The following is an 18849-nucleotide window of genomic DNA, read 5'->3' as shown; positions in this document are numbered from 1 at the left end:
AAATGGCAGAAGTAGGAAAAGATGCTGAGGGAAATCAGTGATCGCCGTTAGCCTGCTGCTCTTCAGTTGGGGATGTTTCTCATCTTTTTTCTTTCCTTTGCAGGGCTTGTGTCAAGTAGCTTTAACTGGCGAAAAGGGAACACGAGTTTTTCCATTTCCAGTATTTTCCAATATTTTAAAACCGCTATTCATTTACCTAAAAGCTTACAACAAAAGCGTATTTAAAAGTCAAAGTCAGGAATTGGCTAAGTATTATGGAAAAACTACACCCTTAATTGCCTACATAAGCTTGATAAAATAAAAAGCTTTCAACAGGTGTTTAAAAGTTGAGACAGAAAGTGCCTGCTGAATGTCTCTTGGCAGAGTATTTCACATTTCCATGCTGGTAGATTTGTGCACTTGTATAATGGTTAAAAGCACAGGAGCCTTGGCATAAAAAAAGTTGGGAGTACAATCTGATATTTAGTTTAGTAGCATTTCTGGTAGTTTAGTAGCATTTCTGTGGCAACAGTGACCTCTTTTTTGATACCCGTCATTGAGAATGAAAATAAACATAGTATTGGCACAGAAAGAGAAAGAATGAACCTTGGCTTTAGGGAAGTGTCAGAAGGACTGATGCTTCCAAGTGAATGACTTGGAACCCAAAAGTACTACACTTGTAGCATCCTACCCATATCTAGACACTTAAGTGAGTCCATGCCTCAGGACGTTTGCAGTGGACCCAGAATCACTGAACAAATAAAGGCACATCTTCCTCCCATCATTCCTTCCTGTTACGATATGGATGCAATGCAGCTGCAAAGTGCTAGCTTGAAAAGTAAACATGTTGGGACTGCTGTGGGAAAAAGTGGGACAGTCATTTCACAGTGCGAAGCACCGGAATTACCTCAGAGTGTAATATGAGCTGTACAGGAAGTACAGGAAGTGTTTGTCTCTACACTGCTGGAGCTTGAAGAGAGCAGTCATGTTTTTTGTAACGCTGCAAAGACAGAAATAAAGGCATGTAAATACATTTCTGTCTATCTCTTTCCCCTGCCCGGGGGGGCAGGAAAGAGGGGTGTGTTCTTCTCACGTTTGAGAAGAATCGCCGATCGAGACCTTGCCTGCGCCTGCTGGCGAATGCAGCCAGGGAGGTCAACAGGGAATCAAGCCGGGTGCCTGGGAGAGTTGCCAGTTTCTCCTGATACTTTACATTCCCCATAATCTTAGCAAAAATGGAGCTGGAACAATATGTTTGTCAAGCTAATGCCTAATTTGGCCTTCTGTTTTAGCTACTCCTAAAATGGAGCTAACACTGGCCTGTTTTACAAACTTGTTGAGTCAGATTAGATTGTTCAGAATCCTCTAAAAGTTGTGTTATTGTTGTTGCTATATGGAGGATTATTTTGAAAATACTTCATGTTTGGTTGTTGTTGTTTTTGCAGAATAATCTCATTTTTCACAGCATCATTTCCCTGAGATAAAATCATGAGTTTGTTTTGGAAAACATTAGAACAGGGACTGCCAATATGGCACAATTCAAATGTCTGAGACTACCTCTCCCATCAGCCCCAGCCAGCATAGCCAATAGATAGAGAATATGGGAGTTGTAGTCCTCAGTGTTTAGTGAACACCACATGGCTTCTCTCTTTAAACATAAGGAACGTTGAAAGTTAATATGGGGTCAGACACTAGAGGAATACTAATAGGTGATTTTATTCAGGTTCTGTAAGAACCCTTTAGCTACAAGGAAGCTAGCTGGGTTTTTTTTGCCCTGGGTGAAGCCTCCAGATGGATGTCATTGAGGTTTCCAGCCTGTGTGTGTGTGTGCGTGCGCACAAATACACATGGGGGGGGGGGGCAAACGGGGTCTTTGACCTGGGTGAAATAAAACCTTGATTCGCCCCTGCTGGAACAGGATCCATTTTGAATAACATAGTTCATTGGATCAGCTATACGTCTTGCGCAATGGTGAAGTCAATGAACTGGCTAGAGGCATTGATTTTTAGAACAGGGGGGAAAGGTCCTAAAGTGTTACAAAACGTTCACTATTTGTTTGGTAAAACTGGCCCTCACAAGCTGCTGTCGTGTCTCTGGAAAAACTTCAAAGGGGAAAATACAGAACACAGATACCTAAAAGTAAGTACATATATATTATACAGGACATTGAATCTACATTATACACCAGTAAATCCAGTAAAATTATTTAAATGTGTTAATTCAGTTAATTGGCTTTAAAATAAATTTGGAAGTTGCAAATTAATTGTTCATTAATGGTTTGCTGATAATTCTTTATGAAGCAAACAACATATAGCCACATTACTTCCCCAATCCTCCCTTCTTCCTTCCTGCTCAAACATAACCCACCTCTATTTTTTCAAAGAAACAAATATTGAAATGGAAATTATTATTATTATAGATAACAGTGAATTCCTATGCCAGAAATACTGTCCTATGTACCATGTTTCCCAATAGTTCTGATTCTAACTACTATTCTGCATGCGATGCTGTGTGCACCTCAAATGTATTTGAAGCTCCCATCTTTTCTTCAAATTATTTTGAAGTAATTTTTTAATGAAATTTAACGTCTTATTTTATTGTTGTTAGCCGCCCTGGGCCCGGCTTCGGCTGGGGAGGGTGGGATATAAATAAAAATTTATTATTATTTATTATTATTATTATTCTGCATTTTATTCTTATATCAGAAATACTGCTTTATATGCCGTATCTCAAAATATTGACTGCTGTTCTGCAAACAGTACTGTAAATCCACTATAAATGCATTAAAAATGAATCCATGCTGTATATCGGATAATAACTTAGCATGCAAAGAATATTCTGTGTTAGAAAAGAAGCTAACAGTTTTGTTTTCTTCTCAGCAGAAATATTCCTCATATAACAAGTGTGCTGTTACATGGTCTCTTATCAACTTTTAAAATAGGATTTTGGCATCACAATTTGAGAGTGAATCTTTGAAAATTCACTTGTCATTGAAGGATGGCGTCGTCAGCTTTTCAAATCTCTGCACTGCTTCTGGCCATTCTGGGTCTCATCCTTTTACTGGTTGCCACTGTGTCCAACTGCTGGAAATTTTCTAGACCAGCTGCAGCGCTTATTACTGCAAGCTGTATTTATGAAGGTCTCTGGATGAACTGTGTAGCTACTTCTCTGGGCTCAGTTCAGTGCAAGAAATTCTTTTCCTTGCTCAGTTTGGAAAGTAAGTTAACACTTTTCATACATAAAATGCTGGATTCTTAGTCTGAATTTGTGCGCTACTTATGCGAACATCTGACATTGTGTGTTTATAGATACAAAGGAAAGAACTTTAATGCAAGCCTGTAGAAACAAACTTTCATATATATTCTGTGATCAAATGTTGTGTCAACAATAATCTAAATCTGTCACTGAAAACATTTGTATTTTTAGAAGTACTGTATACAAATAGTACAGTTTGCATGCATTTGTCCCACTCCAGGAGTGTCAATGCAAAGGAAGGAGCTCTGATGTACATAGTCAGTGGCTGCTCCCTTTCAATATTTAAAAATGCACATTTACAAAGTATATGTCACAGGTAATCACTGCCACTATTTGATCTCTGTTTTTGCCTGTTGGGCAACATTTTGTTAACATATTGGGTGTGAGATACTAGAGCAGTCATTATCCAGGTTCAGCTCCCTCCCTAATGTCTCTAGAACAGAGGTTGCCAAACTATGGTCTGTGGGCCACCAGTAGTCCACAAGCTTCTTTCATGTCGTCCATGGTATGTGTATAAAGATCTGTGGCTAAAGATGGGCGGTAGCGCATCCATCGTATTAAATATTCATAATTGATTTTTTTCTAGAATTCAATTTGTAATACAAAAAGATATTTTGATTTTTTTCTAGAATTCAGTTTGTAATACAAAAAGATATAAGGAATAAAAAATGAAAGAGGTAATAACATACAATTAAAAATCATACAACATCTAACACATCACACTGTAATTGTTGCAGCAGGCAGGTCTGTGAAGATGTTTAGCAATTTTCAAGTGGTCCATGGTGGGAAACATTTTGGAAGCTCTGTTCTAGAAGTTAAATCTCAGACATGAGTGAAGATGTACCTTTTGTCTAGTGTTGCACAAGCATGTAAATCAGGGTGGGGAACAGAGTTTGGCTGGTGGGCTGGATCCTGAGCCCTTACTCCACAGGCCATTTTGACAGGTGGGTGGCTCTCCAGACGTTATTTGACTCACATCATAACCTACTATTTGGCCATGCTGGCTGGTGCTTGTGGGAGTTGAAGTCGAATTACATCTGGAGGGCCACAGGTTAGCCACCCTTGCATCATGCAGTGCTTACATGTTACTATCACTTCTGCTGTATTAAACTTCATTGAGAGGTATTTAATTGGTTTAATTCTACAAAATCTGATAAATGTGTAGCACGTTGGTAGTTGATTTTTCTGGATGTGGTATAAATAGCTGAGTGTTTACACAAGAAAGCTACCATTAGTGTAGTTGCTGATAGTTTATCTAGACACATTCATTTTCACTATTTTCCCATGGAACTTGACACCATATACTTAAATATCATCTTAACTCTTAGTTTATCCAGGGATCATTAAAAATAAATAAATTAACCATTTGAGTAGGTCATTATTTGTATCTTAAGTACTTTCTAATTATGCCTTAATCTTTGAGACTTTGTCTCCTGCTCTGATCCTTGTGCTGTGTTAAATAAACATATAAATCATGTGGTGTCAGGCTTTTATTTTGCCCTGACGAAGATGCATTAACAAGGAATCAATTTCCTTATCAGTAAATCATTAAGACTTGCAAATTAAACATTCTGCAAACAAGTATTGGAGACAATGCTCACTCAGATCTTGTTTTTCTACATAGTCCAAACACAATCTAGACTTAGTGTCTATTAAATGTTCCTGGAAAGTGCTTCTTTATGGGCCAGTTTTATTCTAAAAAGAAAGTCTCAATGCATATTGATTCTGCATTATCCCCCATTGTGCTCATTTGAAAACTGATAGAGGCAGTCCCAGAAATGGGTATATCTACACCTGCCCAGTGATGTGGGTGGGCGTATAACAAGATAGCAGTTACCATTTCCACCTTCGTCTGGGGCATAGGCAAGGGGGGGGGGAGTGTGGATACATCCCCATTTGATTCCTACATTGCAGGGGTTGGACTAGTTGATCCTCGGGATCCATTCCAACTGTACAGTTCTATGATAACCTAAACAAGGGAAGGGTTTTCAAATGTGCACCAGGTAACTACACCCATGCTTGTGAACAGTGGGATCAAAAATCAATCTAGATTAAAAGCTTATTGAGGATGAGCATGCACAATTCTGTATTGAGAAAAACTATTTATTTGCACTACAGATTGGTAAGTAACCTTAGATTACTGTGCTAGTAAGCCAGTCCTTACTAGCTTGACCAAACTGCGGGAGGCAGTGGAAGACATGAGTGCCTGGTGTCCTCTGGTCCATGGGGTCACGAAGAGTCGGACACAACTAAATGACTAAACAACAACAAAGCCATTCCTATAGCACATTGTGGGCAACCTTTTCTGTTGAGGAACATGCTTGTTTATGGGTGAACTTTTGGGGTCTCTGTACTGGTAGTGGTGGAGCTAGACCTGATGATGGGAAGAATCGGAGACAGAGTGCTCTGAATTCACCAGTTCCTGGTGGTGCTTTAGATGGAGTTGCAGTCTTGCTAAAAGAAGCTGGCTTATAGTTTGTGGTAGGGAGGGAGGTCCAGCATTGCTTCTTGAGACTCAGCTGGCCTTGGTGACTTAGACCAGCTTTGATCAGCTTAAGCTAACCTAACCAGCTATGACCCATTTGGGGAGAGATCACCTTACTACAGTTGTAAATGATTTGATAACCTCCCTGTTGGATTATTTCAGTGCATTATATGTGGCACTCCCTTTGAAAATGGTCTGGAAACATCATTTGTTCCAAAATAAGGTGGCTGAGGGTATTGATGGAGAGTGGTAAATATAATCACATCACACCAGTGTGCTGACATACACCTGTGAACTGACTCTCAGTCTGCTTCCAGGTTCATTTCAAAGTGCTCCTTTGAATCTTTAATGCCCTAAATGGCTTGTGGGCCAGACTACTTGAAGTATTGCCCTTTCCTACACATACTAGCTCAAAGTGCCTACATTATGGTGTTTAGATACCAGGTAAAGACCCTTCTGTATTCCTATTCCCTCTACATGCTGGTTTGAGATGAATTTGGTTGATTTTAAAATTTGTTTTGTTGTGTAAAATTGGATTTATACTTAGTATTTTTAATGGCTTTGTAAACCACTCAGAGTAGAAAATATTGGGGTCTGAAATTTCAGCAACACCCTGTCCAAGGAAAAAATCTCCCCCACCTCTCGTGTTCCATTCTAAAGAATTGTTGCGGTGCCCCCTAAGCACCTTACCCAGTGCGAGTGAACTGGTCACGCTCCTCTAAATCAGCCTCTGCTGACATGGGTATCATAAAGGGCAACCTAAGCAGTTTCTGTGCCAAAACTGGACCTAAGCCCCAATTGAAATGGATCTAGACAATTGATGTCTTCCAAGTGTGCCTGGATCTGGTCCATAACCTCTCACTCAAGAACCTTTCCCCAAAAGGGGAGATTGGCAACTGGCCAGTAATTGTTTAGATTTTCCAGATCCAGGGAGAGTTTCTTCAGGAGTGCTCTTACCACTGCCTTCTTCAAGCAAGCAGGGACCACCCTCTCTTATAAGGAAGCATTGATAACCTTCCTGGTCCAACCAACCGTCTAGTTTTTATCAGCCAAGAAGGCCAAGGATCTAGAATGCAAGCAGTCACTGTGACTGATCCAAGGACTGTGCCCGCATTCTTGAGCCTTACCAACTGAAACTCACCCAACAGGAGTAGGTGGTGCTCTGGACACCCTTTGAGAGCCATCTGTTGAAACAGCAGAGTCAAGGTCCCAGTGGACACAAGCTATTTTAGCTATAAAATGCTTTGCAAACAAATCACAGCAAGCTACTATTGGTTCTTCTACCTCTTTTGGGCTAGACTATAAAAGCACCCACAGTACTGAACTGCATAATGAGGATTGCAATGGAGGCTACCAAGTATACCTTCTTTGCTGTCTTCACTGCCACTAAGTAGGCTTGATGATGAGCCCTCAGTAGTGTTTGATGGCATTTGACTTGAGTTTCTCTCCACTCATGTTCAAACTGTCTCCCAGCTTGTTTCATTGCCATGAGTTCTGGAGTATACCAGGGAGCCAAGTGGGTTCCATGAAGCAGAAGAAGGCACTCTGGGGCGATCGTTTCAGTTACCTGAAGCATTAGATAGCTATGCAGATGTGAAAAAAATACCCATGCCATAAATTTTATCAGAAAAACTGATCAATAGCATTTGTCCTTTTGCAAATCCAGTGCAATTAGCACTTTTTCCTTAAACCACGCCTCCAATTATTAAAAGCAATGTGCTACAAATCTTATCATTTAGTTGACGGAACAAAGATCAAAGGTAGCTTCATTTTGGAGGAAACTGGAGCTAAGACAGCAAGTGGCCTTTAATGGGGAGATACTTCTTATATTTCATCTTAATACAAAATAGATAATATATCTGTTAGAAGTTTCAACCATGTCTGCTGTTTTGGAACTCACTGGTTTTGTACTCACCTTGGGTGGCTGGGTAGTGATTGGAGCAACTTTAAAAAACAGTTACTGGAAGGTCTCCACCGTACATGGGAGTGTGATTACAAGCTCAAGCCTGTATGAAAACCTGTGGCACAGCTGTGCGGAAGATAGTATTGGAATCTCCAACTGCAGAGCGTTTGATACACTTTTGGCACTTCCTGGTATGTCTTTATTTGATGTAAATGTCCACATCTTTATCAGGTGAAATTATTCATTGGGTGGGTGCATGGAACGTATATATAGTGAATTTTGACTGAAAATAACATCAACGAGGCATTTCCCTCAAAGAGCTTGTCAGATTATAACAGACTGCTTATTTGAGCTCCAAAAGTGAAGGATTTTTGAAGTTTCTTGGCATGTTGATATATGGAGGACAAGATTCTCTTTCCACCTGCCCTGAAAGGTGATGAATCAGAACTCATTGAGAGTAAAGTGTGTGTGTCAGTGCATTCCCTTAATGAAGGTAAAACATAGTCTTCACAGAGCTTTAAACAAAATAACATTTTTTGGCTGTTATTAAAAACAGCTAAAGGTTTGTGATGGCAGGTTATTCATCTATAGGGAAGGTATTGCTGGCATTGGCAATGGGGCAATGTATTGTAGAGAAGCAACTGAGCTTTAAATAAGCTATTAAAACATTAACTGTATACAGTGGTGTGCCTGTTATATAGGGGGATTTGTTCGTCACCACTGATGTGTTGGGTTATGACCAGGCTTTATTAAAATTGATTTTGTAACATTATATTTGAAAATTTGCACTTTGCTTTGCATACACTCAACAAAATCTGTATTGACCTGAAAATATATAGGCTTACTTTTCTGCATTTTCAAATAATGTACTTCTGGCTTCCATGAGTATTCTGCAGAGGCAATGCTACAGGAATTAATTTCCTTTGGATAAGAGAGGACTGAAGATTTACAATGTATAAGCAAAGCATATTAGAAACAAATACTGTATTTTTCCGTGTGTAAGATTAGGTTTTCTTTAACCGAAAAATTAGATTTAAAATTGGGGCTCATCTTATACACAGGGGTGTTTTCTTAATTTGGAGTCCCCAAAAATAGGGGGTGTCTTATACACAGAAAAATATGGTAGCTTCTACAGGAAGTGGAACAACTGCTGAGCCTGCATCAGATTCCCCAAATGAACAGCATGGATCTTCACAGCCTTCTGGGCTACTTCTAGTTCAGCTACCTCTGGCTAAAATCTCTCACTTTCTATAGCCCCTTAGAGACATTATAACCTCATAAACATAAACACGTATGTGATGTGGTTGAGAGTGGAACTTGTAACCAAGATACCATCATTTCCCACCTGCACACATTTGTACTGTGTACCATCTGAAAGTGCCCTTCTTTGCAAACGCTTACTTGCTCCAGTCTATTTCTCTGTTCTTCCCACTAGCTGAAGGGTGGGAGAGACATTCCAGGGCAATAGTATCCCCAGTCATCAAGGAACACCACTGTCCTTTTGTTAGGTCCAAGCCATATTTTGATTTGTCAGGCAAAACCATAGTGATGGGGACCCAGTCACAGGAATAAAGACAGCCAAACTCATAACAGTGTTTTATAGATTGTTTGAGCAGACCATGCCAGGGTTATGACTCTGCCCTCATTTTTCATTTTCTGACCTTATTGTCCAGTGTTTCTCAACCTGAGGGTCACGACTTGCAAGTAGGTCACAATTCCTGTGCAAGTGATACACAGGCTGTATCAGTAAACCCAAAATAATTGGTTGCTTTAAATCTTTCACTGGTATAATGAATATATCTTATAACTCTCTTATTTTGGTGCCATGTTGCTGTATTGCAGCTGAATGTCAGAAAGGCTTGAGTGTTAACATTTTAACACTCGGGAATTGCTTTTTGGCAACTGCCAGTAGATCTGGTGACAGCTGGCTACATGGTGCTCATACAGGAAGTTGTCTGAAAGACTACTGTACTGTACTTCACTCCTGATGGGCAGACACCAACAGCACCTTGTGGCAAGCTGTCCATTGCCAGATCTGTCACAGGATGAGCTAATTATTAATAGTGATTTGAGGTTTGCTGCGTCAAAATAAGAAACAATATACCGTATTTACTCTATGTATCAATAGTGATCTGAGACTATGTGAAGCAACCACCAAACCTTGCATTGACCTACTTGGTTGGCGAAATGCGAGCTCAGCCATCTCACTGATACTTGCCAAAATAGACTATTGTAAATAAAACGATTAAAAATATTTATAGTTCATTATATCTAACACTGCTTGTGTAACCTTTGTTTTTAGATTATTATTTTTTATAGCTCATGAAGCATTATCCTGCAGCCAGATGGTATGGGTTCTTATATTCTCATAAACAAAACTGAATAATTTTGTAGGTGCTATAAATATTTCAACAAATCCACATTAATAGGGGTGTTAAGCAACTCTTGGCTTGGATGTCTCAAGTAGTGCATATAAAATAGACAAAAGCATGAAACCAAAGACTGGCAAAGATGTCAGGGCTGAAATTCATGTGACACTAAAAGGATGGGTCGGCATATCTGAGCCAGTGTTACCTTCTGGAGAGGGGATAAATCTTTATTCCTTTGATTTATTGCTGATTTCCTACAAGTTCCTATCCATTTGCCCAGTTTGTGGTTGAGAAGACATGACTTTAGTGAGAAATGACTCACTAGTTGGTTATATTATATGTTTGCTGAATTGTGACTTAACTTTTGGAAGAAGATTCCATTGTCTGCACAAAACACCATTCTTTCCTATAGGAGGTGATAATTAAACTTTGCTGGTAAGACAGGATTAGTTTTTTGATCTTTATATATTAAGAGGTCAGGATATTTATTCATGCCTTTCAGGGTTCAGATAAGATAAGAAGTTCCAGGGTTAAAACAGGTCATAATTTCAATTTATGCCAACTTAACTGATGCTATGATCTACAGCAGTGTTTGGGAAATGCTTTGGGGTGCTGGAACGATCCAGGGGTGTGGTAGTAGCCCTGGGTCAATTGAGGAGCATGAGATAAAAATAAGGGGGCGTTGGAAGCATAAAGAAGAGAAGAAAATTTTGAAAAACCGTTCATACATGTTCCACCTGTTGTGTAATGGCGCTTACCACCAGGTTGGGTGGCGTTGTGGGATAGTGACAATGCCTCCCTTGGATCCGGTGGTCATGATGGAGGCGAAGGGTTTTCCTCTGCCTGGGTGAACCCTTTTTAGCTTCACCCAGGCCCAGGAAGTGAATCACAGCTTGCCTGCCCATTTGGCCAATGTAAGGTGGGCTGTGGGATGCCGCTGGAGCGTAGTGGACTGTTACTTCAAGTGAACATGTATGGGATTCAGCTGCTTGTTAACTTATTTTTCAAGAAGTTGTAGGCATAAATGTAGACATATAAAAGAATGCAAAATTGTCACTGCACCTTTCTGTTTATTTGCTTAAAGAAGGTAGATTCCCAGGGGGTGCTGAGTAATTATTATTTTTTAAAGGGGGTGGTAGGCCAAATAAGTTTGGGAACCTCTGATCTACAGCAATAAATCATAGGAAAAGTTCAGACTGGCACACATTTCTATGGATGCTCTCCAGGGTTTCAGGCTGAGTTCTCTCCCAGCCCTACCTGGAGATGCCAGAAATTGGATGTTACCATCTCTGTGAAAAGTAGGTGCTTTGTCACTGACCTGTGGACCTTCCTTGTGTATCTACTTATATATTTTTAGAAACTTATAGTGTTTGCACTTCATTAAGGAATGGAGAGCTACCTAGCTTTGGAGATTACGTAGTTGACACTTTACACGCAAGTAGCTGCTGACACATTTGCTGCCTTGCTTATTATATTACTCAGCTATCTGATAAGAGGGGCAATCAAATCTCTGTACTGAACATAGTAGCAGCCTGTTCTTACTGATATATATAGTTGTGATAGTATGGGAGACAATTTGCTTTGCACCAACAAAGCAACAGGTCATGTGGCATCCTGTGTTACATAAGGAGTGGGGCAAGCAAGCCCACCCAGAGCTAACCCAACCACGCAAGCATGTCAACGAGTGGTTTCAGCAGTGTGACCAGGATGTAGCATGTTGGATTCCTCCCCCTCCTGCCATGTGTGGGGTCACCAAACATATTGAGTCAGTTGGCACATTTGGATTGTTGAGAAAGGGCTGTTGGTGCCAATCACAAAATGGTTGCTGTGGGGAGTGGCGTAAGATAAAATGACCATCGTGTCTCAAAGTGAAAAGAGGCAGGGCTACAAAATGATGTTGGCATTTCCCCTGCATTAATGGAGAGACAGGCACCTATATCAGCCATTGCCATGCTTGCTCTCAGAGAAAAGCTCTTTGCATCTCTTCAGAACAGAAAGGAGAGAGGGTATCTGATCCAGGCATCCAATGAAATGTGAACATGTTTATGGGGATGTGTTCAGTGTAGGGGAGGGTGAGCCACTGCAAACAGGAATTGAGCAGGAAGAGCAAACAGTTCCTTGTGCATTGTGAATTTTTAAGGGAATATTTACTGAGCCCTTTCATGTATACCGTAGAGCAGGGGTAGTCAACCTTTTTATACCTACTGCCCACTCAAGAATCTTTCTTGATGGTAAAATTTCCTTACCGCCCACCAGTGCTCGATGGAAGGAGGATTCAGCTTGGGCCGTAGAACACCCTACCACCCACCTAGAATCCTGAAACACCCACTAGTGGGCAGTAGGGACCAGGTTGACAACCCCTGCCATAGAGGGTACTGGTGGGCACACTGGCCCCTATGGTAGCCCCCTGCAGGTCTAACTGAATTTGGGCATTTAAATAGCCACTTCCTTGATGCTTGTGGGAAATAAATATGATGTCCAGGCAACCAGCCATTGAAACTGTGAAGTTTTGTTTGGTTGTATCCAGTGGTGGCTTTGCACTGTGCATGCTCAGGGTGCCTGTTTTTTACCAATCCCTGCTCCCCACTGCAGTCCCCCCTGGGACCGTATGGATTATGGCACAGAAGCTGCAGTGAGAAAGTGGGCTGGTTTGGTTGCTCAGCAAAATAATGTGCTTCAAGTCGTGGGACGCAAGCCATCCCTGGACTGTTAAGTCCAGTCGAATTTGACTATGGGGTGTGACGCTTATCTCCGCTTTCAGGCCAAGGGAGCCAGCATTTTTCCGCAGGCAGCTTTCCAGGTCATGTGGCCAGCATGACTAAACCACTTCTGATACACCATGACAGAAGCCATAGCGCACGGAAACACCATTTACCTTCCCACCGCAGCAGTACCTATTTATCTACTCACACTGGTATGCTTTCGAACTGCTAGGTTGGCAAGAGCTGGGACAAAGCAACAGGAGGTCACCCTGTCATGTGTATTCGAACTGCTGACTTTCCGATCAGCAAGCCCAAGAGGCTCCGCAATTTAGACTACAGAACCACCTGTGTCCCTTTACTTTACCTTTTATACAAAGTACTCACATAGATCCATGTGTGCACAGGGGCAGCCTAGTCATGCTTCTTGCGGCAATTATCGTGCAATTATTTGGAAGATTGAACTGAAGGGTCCTTGACCTTGTTTCTTTCTACTTCTACTCTCTGCATCTGGGTTCTAATTTTTGGAAGAAACTAGCTTTGCTTTGATGGCGTGCCATTAAATATATATTTTGCTCAAAACTTCCCTGCTTTCTAATGGAGGTTCCAGGTTTGCTGCTGCTGCTGCTGCTGCTGCTGCTTCTGCTTCTTCTTCTTCTTCTTCTTCTTCTTCTTCTTCTTCTTCTTAAAAAGCCTTTATTTTGCTGACCATTAGAGGGACAATACTGCTTCCTTCCTTCTTTGTGCTCTGACTGCACACAAGTGCTTTGTGAATTGAGTCTGGAGGGGAAGAGCTAGATTGAGACTTAAAAATAGCCTTTTAACTAAAAGGATTCCAAAACAAGCAAGTCCACAGTCTCTGTTCTTATTAAACCAGTGAAAGTATCTGCCAAAACTAGAAATGTATTCTTAAAAAGAAAATATCTGATCATCGAGCGTTATGCTTTGCTCCTGTTTCATAATAAACTTTGTGGTGGCAATTATACCTTGGACTGCCTCTGGATTTGCTGCCAAAAGCAAAGCAGGAGGTAGGGTGGCTGCTTAGGAATGACCGAAAAAGAGGTACTGCCTCGCCAGAAAAATGGAGGTCAAAAGAGGACACTGTTAGAATCAAGTGGTATATAAATTCTGGTTCAATGTCTACAAAGACCAGCAGTAGCGTTAGGGTGTGTATGTCTGAACCCCCATGCATGCCCACCTCCCACATATATCCCACACACACTCTCAAAAAGTTTAAGATCTTTAAACATTTGTATGTTAAGACTGTGTGTTCCTGCCCTTGTTTTTATGCTCATAAGAAATTCACGAATGAGGAATAAAGAAAGATGGGTTGGTTACTTGAAACAAAAGTGACAGAGTATATGGATGTTGTTTTCCAACAGCAAAGTTAAATTTAAGCAGTCAGCATATCTCACAGAATGTATACCTTGATCTTGAGAGGGAAAAGGAACCCTAACTATCTCAGAATCCTGGACATTGAGTAATACCATTTCCCACACTAAAATGAAGAGAAAATACAACTTATGTAAAATTCCTAACTTTGGCTGATTCATACCATACATAAATGGACTATTTATCCTGTTGTTATTGCTGTTAAATTTATATCCCACTCTTCCTCATAAAGCAGCCTAGGGTTGCAAACAACAAGTGACAAAACAATAAAACCAGCCTTAAAACATATTTAAAGCAATTCTGCTACAGATGCAGATGCCTCAACTTGCTGAAAGACTTGTTGAAAGAGGAAAGCCTTCAGTAGGCACCAAAAGATGATGCCTATCTAACATTTGAGGGGAGGGGATTCCACAGGATAGGGGCCACAACACTAAAGACCCAATTCCTACATTGTGTGTAATGGACCTCCTGATGGTGTCCCCAGGAAACCCTCACCTGCAGTGCCATGGCAGATTAGGTATATACTTTCTTGTTTGAAACCTGCAAACTACATAGATAAGTTTACATTATAGAACCACCAGACGCTCATTAAAGAGTATGATAATGCTAGATGATAGCATAGAATTCAGTTGCATAATAGCTACAGAAAACATGTGGCTTACATTTATTTGTCACCTGTTCTTGTCATTTGATTCATTAATCATGTGCTGCAACTCCTGTTCATTGGTACAGTGGATTAATAAGTTACTTTATGAATCAATACTTACCAGTGGATAGTATTCTAGGGAATTTCTCACTACATCATAAATATGCTTTTGTTTTTTATCCACCAGCCCCCAGCCTGAATGTTTTAATTGTTTTTACTAATAATTTTAGTGTTGCATTTGTTTAGTAACCTGCTTTGAGGTTTTTTACAATCAAGTGGTATATAAATTTAAATGAATGAATGAGTAATTGAGGTGTCAGTGCTGCTGAGCTACACAGAGTCAAGATATAAATAGAAACGGCTTTGCAAACCCAATATGGGATGGAGAGAATAGCTTCAAACATTAAACTGGCAAAATGGCCACCAGATGGTGGAGATGTTTGTATATAGAATAGTTATGCTGGTTGTTGCTCATCTCTGTATGCTTGCATTCAGTCTTGACCATTTACTTCCAGATCTGTCCACCATCAATCTTTGCTCCTTTTCTTTGTTATGTTGGTCGCTAAGTATGCAAATAGGTATGAGATGAGTATGAGGACTGGTGTAATGGCTTCTAATATCTCAAAGGCATGGAGGACTCCCTAAAGAAGGGAGGAACAGTGATATCCTCAATGTATTTCTTAAATGGAAGGGGAATTTGGGCAACTCTCAGATGAGAAGTCAGACCAAAAGACAGATTCACATACATGTGGGTAATGAAAGATGTTTCTGACAGTCTAAGGGCTTGAGAGATTTCCTCTAGGTTGGAATCATAGTTTGGGCTGGTTAATCTCACATCTGCCTCTATGGGCTTCTTGATACTGCTTTCTATTAAACCAGATTTATATATATAATGTACCATCTGCCCATTGTTCCTCTCAGCAGCCACATATTTGGATCAATGGGCATGTATTGCTGTTTAACATGTCCTTTGCCAAAACTGATACCTTTCTTGACAAAATTTCTTTTCCTCTGCAGCTTATATTCAAGCATGTCGGGCCCTGATGATCACTTCGCTCATCTTGGGTATGTGTGGGACTCTGCTGACACTGCTTGGTTTGAAGTGCACTCAGCTTGGATCCAACAGTGAAAATGCAAAATCAAAAATTGCCATGCTGGGGGGAATGGTCTTCATTTTAGCAGGTGAGATATCGGTAGACTATGCACCAAAAAAAAATAAAGCTAATTGAACAGTGGCTCTCAAAGCATGTTGTGCACCATGCTGGTGTGGCTGGAGGATTCAAGGGCAATCAAAGAAACATTTAAACATTTCAGTATAGTGTAGTATCAAAATAATGTTTTTTTATTTGAATAATATGAATATCTTTTCAAAATGAGAGATCTTGAGGACAACCCTACTAGTGAATCAGAATCACCGTTAGAACAGAGTGCTGGAGAAGATGTGTTTATAACTCTATTTTCGGAATGATTAATGTTCTTATGCAGCTGCATCATTTTATGCTTTCTGGATGCCCCGTGATCATATTATAAAGTAGCTGTGTTTTGTGTTATAAATCAAGCACTGCTAGTTGTTGTTTCTTTTTGTTTTCCAATGTATTTCTTTTTGATAAAAAAAATCTATGTGGTGCATGCAAATTTTTACATGTGGCCCAGAGAAAATTTTTTGAGAAGCAGTGGAATAATAGGAAAGGGGAGGCACTCAATTGCCATCTTATTCAACACAATGTAATGATGCAGAAACACATCCATCCAGCAGCCCTGAGCAAATTAACCAACTCAGCTGAATTAAGTATTCAGCTGAAACTCATGAGGCTGAGTAGGATTTCATTAATCAGCTGATGACTTTATTATATTTACGTACATGTTATTTCTGTAAGGCAAGGCTGTGGAATTTGTTAGTTCGCTCCATTAAAATGGATCTGTATTGTTTCCCTAGGTCTCTCATCAATGGTTGCTATTTCTTGGTATGCAGAAAGGATCACAGCTCAGTTTTTTGATTCATTTTATGGTGGAACCAAGTAAGTTTACAGACTTGCATGTTGTTGTTTAAAAAAAACTCAGTTCAGTAACTGCAATATGTAAATGGCTTTAGGCATTGTTAAAACTCACATGAAACAAACATTTGGCTTTAATCTTTTTTGCATTGTACGTTTCTTAACAAAAAATGATGAGATTCATAAGAATACTTTGAATGCATGCTTCAGTAACATTCTGCTGCTTCCTGTTGGCCTAGTTCCGGAATTTCAGTCTGTTGGTCATGCTGAAATGTGACCAAAGGACGGAGGAATTAATGTCTCTGACAACCATAAAAGAAGATAGGTTGCGGGGGCGGGGGGTGTTTAAAGGATTACTGTAGGTGAAAGCCCTGCTTTGACCCACCTCAGTGTTTGCAGATCATCTATTTGAGACAAAACCCATTTTCCTGCCTTCTGCAGAAATAACCTGGAGAGCGGCTGGTCATATCTCCTAGCTTTCTCCTCCTATACTCGATGTTTTTCCCACTGGCAGCCACTACATTAGAAAAATATGGCAAAATGTATCTGATTTGATCGTAATGATGCTTCTACGAAATCATTTTTTCCAGATTTGAGCTGGGATATGCACTGTACTTAGGCTGGGCTGGTTCCCTCCTTTCTATACTTGGTGGGATCTTCCTGACATGTTCAGCATGCAAAGAAAAACACAGGTAGTTGACCAATTGCTATTACAAGAGTAAAAAGTATCAATGAGATTGTTAAAGATTTCACTGAGCTGTCTGTTTTGTCTGGTAACAAACCCCAAGTGTTTATATTGCTTTCTAAGCATTTTGAAAATACTGTATTTTTCGCTCTATAAGACGCACCAGACCACAAGACGCACCTTGTTTTTGGAGGAGGAAAACAATAAAAAAATATTCTGAATCTCAGAAGCCAGAACAGCAAGAGGGATCGCTGCGCAGTGAAAGCAGCAACCCCGCTTGCTGTTCTGGCTTCTGGGATAGCTGTGCAACCTGCATTCGCTCCATAAGACGCACACACATTTCCCCTTACTTTTTAGGAGGGAAAAAGTGAGTCTTATAGAGCAAAAAATACGGTATATAACATATGCAATGAAATGCCTGAAATAATACTGAAAATGATGGGACTTTCATCTGAGCAAACATGAATAGGATTGGATTGTAACCTCTAGTAAAGGTAAAGGGACCCCTGACCATTAGGCCCAGTCGTGGCTGACTCTGGGGTTGTGGCGCTCATCTCGCTTTACTGGCCGAGGGAGCTGGCGTACAGCTTCCGGGTCATGTGGTCAGCATGACTAAGCCGCTTCTGGCAAACCAGAGCAGCGCACGGAAACGGCGTTTACCTTCCCGCTGGAGCGGTACCTGTTTATCTACTTGCACTTTGACATGCCTGACTCAGTTAAATTTCTCAAAAATAGAGAGAATGAAAGAATGAGAGAGCAGCAGCACATTGACACCTCTTTTTAATTACAGAGACTACAAGTATGCTGCTACCCGGCAAGGCAAGGATGCACGTATTTACATCAAACAGTCCGAGACAGTCACATCTGCCAAAGACTACGTTTAGATTTTAAAATGTTTCACATGTTCTAACTCATTACTGTATAACATCTAAGCCCTCCATTCCCATTTCCATTTTCCACTTTCAACAGGCATTTTACATATATGTAGAATTTCCTTCTGGTAATAGTTTAAGCTACAGTGTCATTTGGGTGTATGAGGACTAGCCTAGTAAAGAAAAATAATATGTAACATGTTAGCATATTCCCAACCCCCCCCCCCCAAAAAAAAACCACCCAGGAGGTGTTTTTTATCTAGTTTTATCTAGTTTATCTACATTTATTTAGTTTGTCATAATGTTGTCTCATTGTACTAGGGAACACTGTAAACTTAGGATCATTTCAAGAATAAAACGTCTTATCTCTCTCTGAAGGATTCAGTATTTAACCATACAATATGCAAACACTATATGAGGAATGAACTGATTCAGACAGGTTATCGTGGACCTTAATAATATTGGTACCACAGTATTTGCATAGTGCTTTAGAGTGTCCAGAGTGCTTCACACACATATTATCTCTGTAACCATTACAACAGTTCTGCATGGTTGATCAGGATAATCCCC

General features: G+C 40.4%; 1 protein-coding gene across 4 annotated transcripts; it reads left to right on the top strand.

Moving 5' to 3' along the window:
* Positions 1-1195: 1195 nt before the first annotated feature.
* LOC307216397 (claudin-15-like) lies at positions 1196-18502 on the top strand. Of its 4 annotated transcripts, none has more exons than XM_079976598.1 (6): positions 1196-2118; positions 2862-3196; positions 15746-15910; positions 16665-16746; positions 17313-17414; positions 18198-18502. In XM_079976598.1, the coding sequence occupies exons 2-6, from the start codon at positions 2977-2979 to the stop codon at positions 18289-18291; spliced, it is 663 nt and encodes a 220-aa protein (XP_079832724.1). In that variant the 5' UTR covers positions 1196-2118; positions 2862-2976; the 3' UTR covers positions 18292-18502. The 4 variants fall into 4 exon arrangements, with proteins under 4 accessions (XP_079832724.1, XP_079832722.1, XP_079832723.1 ...); XM_079976596.1 differs by having other exon boundaries at positions 2859-3196; XM_079976597.1 differs by having other exon boundaries at positions 1197-2118; positions 2921-3196.
* Positions 18503-18849: the final 347 nt, after the last annotated feature.

The sequence above is a fragment of the Podarcis cretensis genome (assembly GCF_951804945.1).
Source record: "Podarcis cretensis genome assembly, chromosome: 5".
In the NCBI taxonomy this organism is placed as follows: Eukaryota; Metazoa; Chordata; class Lepidosauria; order Squamata; family Lacertidae; genus Podarcis; species Podarcis cretensis.
Note: the sequence above shows the minus strand (reverse complement) of the source record. Positions and strands in the feature narration are given on the sequence as shown.